This window comes from Trichoderma citrinoviride (genome assembly GCF_003025115.1).
Source record: "Trichoderma citrinoviride strain TUCIM 6016 unplaced genomic scaffold BBK36scaffold_189, whole genome shotgun sequence".
Classification (NCBI taxonomy): Eukaryota; Fungi; Ascomycota; class Sordariomycetes; order Hypocreales; family Hypocreaceae; genus Trichoderma; species Trichoderma citrinoviride.
The window spans coordinates 1-2080 of NW_020194897.1; the positions used below are offsets into that span (position 1 = coordinate 1).

General features: G+C 49.2%; 1 protein-coding gene across 1 annotated transcript; it reads left to right on the plus strand.

Annotated features, from left to right (window-relative positions):
* Window positions 1-74: 74 nt before the first annotated feature.
* BBK36DRAFT_153223 (hypothetical protein) lies at window positions 75-470 on the plus strand (the record flags this gene model as incomplete). Its single annotated transcript, XM_024897612.1, has 1 exon — window positions 75-470. A coding segment is annotated over one exon (396 nt), but the record flags the coding sequence as incomplete, so codon positions are not given.
* Between the last annotated feature and the right edge of the window lie 1610 nt (window positions 471-2080).

Sequence of the window (2080 nt, forward strand, 5' to 3'; positions counted from 1 at the left end):
GCCAGCTGAATGTAAGCTTGCCCCCCTTGACCCGCATGATGATGTTCTGTTTTCTAACTTGTATGTTTTCCCAGGCCATCGTTGAAGGCGAGCCCCCGGCCATGCCTGACGAAGGCTACAGCGATCTGGCAAAGGACTTTGTCAAGCAATGTCTTCACAAGATTCCCAAGATGCGCCCGACGTACGCTCTGCTGCTCAAGCATCCCTGGATCCAGTCACTCTCAAAACCCGAGACAATTGACGAAGTTGCCGAAGAAGGCGACGCCGCAGACAAGGTAGCCGAAGCAGTGGGCCATATAGATCTCAGCTCGGGCACCGAAGATGCCGAGGTTGCGGAATGGGTCAAGTCCGTGCTGAAGAGGAACGCTGAAGGGCAGAACGGGAACGGCCCTTCCAAGCCGGCGCTCCATGCCGCGCCGCTGGACAGCGTCAGCCCACTCGGAAGTCCTATGCTCCACCAAGGCCGATGAAAAGCCCACCCAAAACGGACCGCGTATCACCGAAACGAGTCATGAGGAATATGGCAGAGACCCGTATTCTCCGATCGCAGCATCAGGCACAATCTAACCCCCGGGCTAGCCTAAACAAAAGCAAGGAGTCGGCGCCATGACATGTTGCCAACAGGAGCTGGTATCTGCGTTAGTTCGGTCTATCAACATGGATCAGACAAAAGCAACGAAAGCAACGAAATTCGGGGAGAAAGTGGATGAGGCAGACAAACCATTCACAGGTCGAACGGCTCTTCCTCTGTACAAATACGAAGCAAAGGTGTTGAAGAAGATGGGAGGAAAAGCGAGAGCATTATAAAGGAAGAGCTAACTCACTTGCGTCCTCAAAAAGTCATGCGAATCCAATCAGTCAACCACCCGCACGCTCACCACCTATCGGGTCCAAATTCTTTGACGAGAATTTTATTCATCTGTTTTTTTTTTACATCAAAGGGAGCTATAAGCGGCGATACTTCGAGCTTTTTACTTTTTCCTCCTCCATCTCGTCTTCATCTCTCTCATCATCTCATCATCGGCGCGAGCTTTTTCTTGATTTACAGTTTTCTGTTTGTGGCTCGGTGTTCCTTTTTTTCCTGCGCTCTCTCATATTATATATGCATATATATATATATATCTGTACCCTGGCGAGGAGAGATTGGACCGAGACGGGCGATGGGTCGGCAGGGAAGGGATATGGGAGGCCCGGGCGGTGGAGGATATGCTAGGTATATGGTGTATACGGCGGGAAGGGATATTTGGGAGTTTTTTTTTTCTGTTTTTCTCCCTTTTGCTTTCTTCATAGTCTTTGCTTATTTTTTGTGTGTGCGCAAAATCTTTTTTTTTCTTCCCTGTTTTCTGTACGTATATGAAGATGGTTCGGGCCAAGCATACGAAGGCAATACATGCATAGTAATATACCATTTATGGGTGCTAAACCGGCCCTTTTTCTTTGCCTCTCGATGAGTGAAATGGTCTTGGGGAGTGTTTTCAGGGTCCATCCATACTACTGATGGGCGATTTCATTATGCTCGGTTGACTTCATTGAATGTGACACTAGTCTCTCGACCTTACTGATTGCGAACTTCACAACAGAGAATTCTTCATATATGTAGTCAAGTTCATATTGCCTACTGCCAACGAGTGTGGGTATTTGTTTGAAAAAGAAAATCATGGCACATGACAAATACATAATGGACATTAAGAAAAGTCCAGTCATACACAAGATATCTCGAAAGATTTGGTTTGCTGTCTCCCCTTTCCACATCCATTAACTCAACCCCCCCCCCCCCCCCCCGACTCTCTTAGATCCATACCTTACAACACTGACGCCATTGAAAGCTGGTCCTTATTAGCATTACTACTTGCGTGTATTTCCGAGGCGTTTATTCGTGTGCGTTTTGCTTTTTGTACAGGAAAAAAAACCCTCCGGTGCTGTTGTCGCATTTACGAATAGTCGTCCTTCACGCGGCGGCCGTCGTAGGAGCGGCCGCGCGAGCCGCCCTTTGTGCTGCGCCGACGGGGCAGCGCAAAGCCGGTGTTGCTGCGGATGCCGAGGGCGAAGCAGATAACGGCGAGGAGGAGCGCGGCGTAGG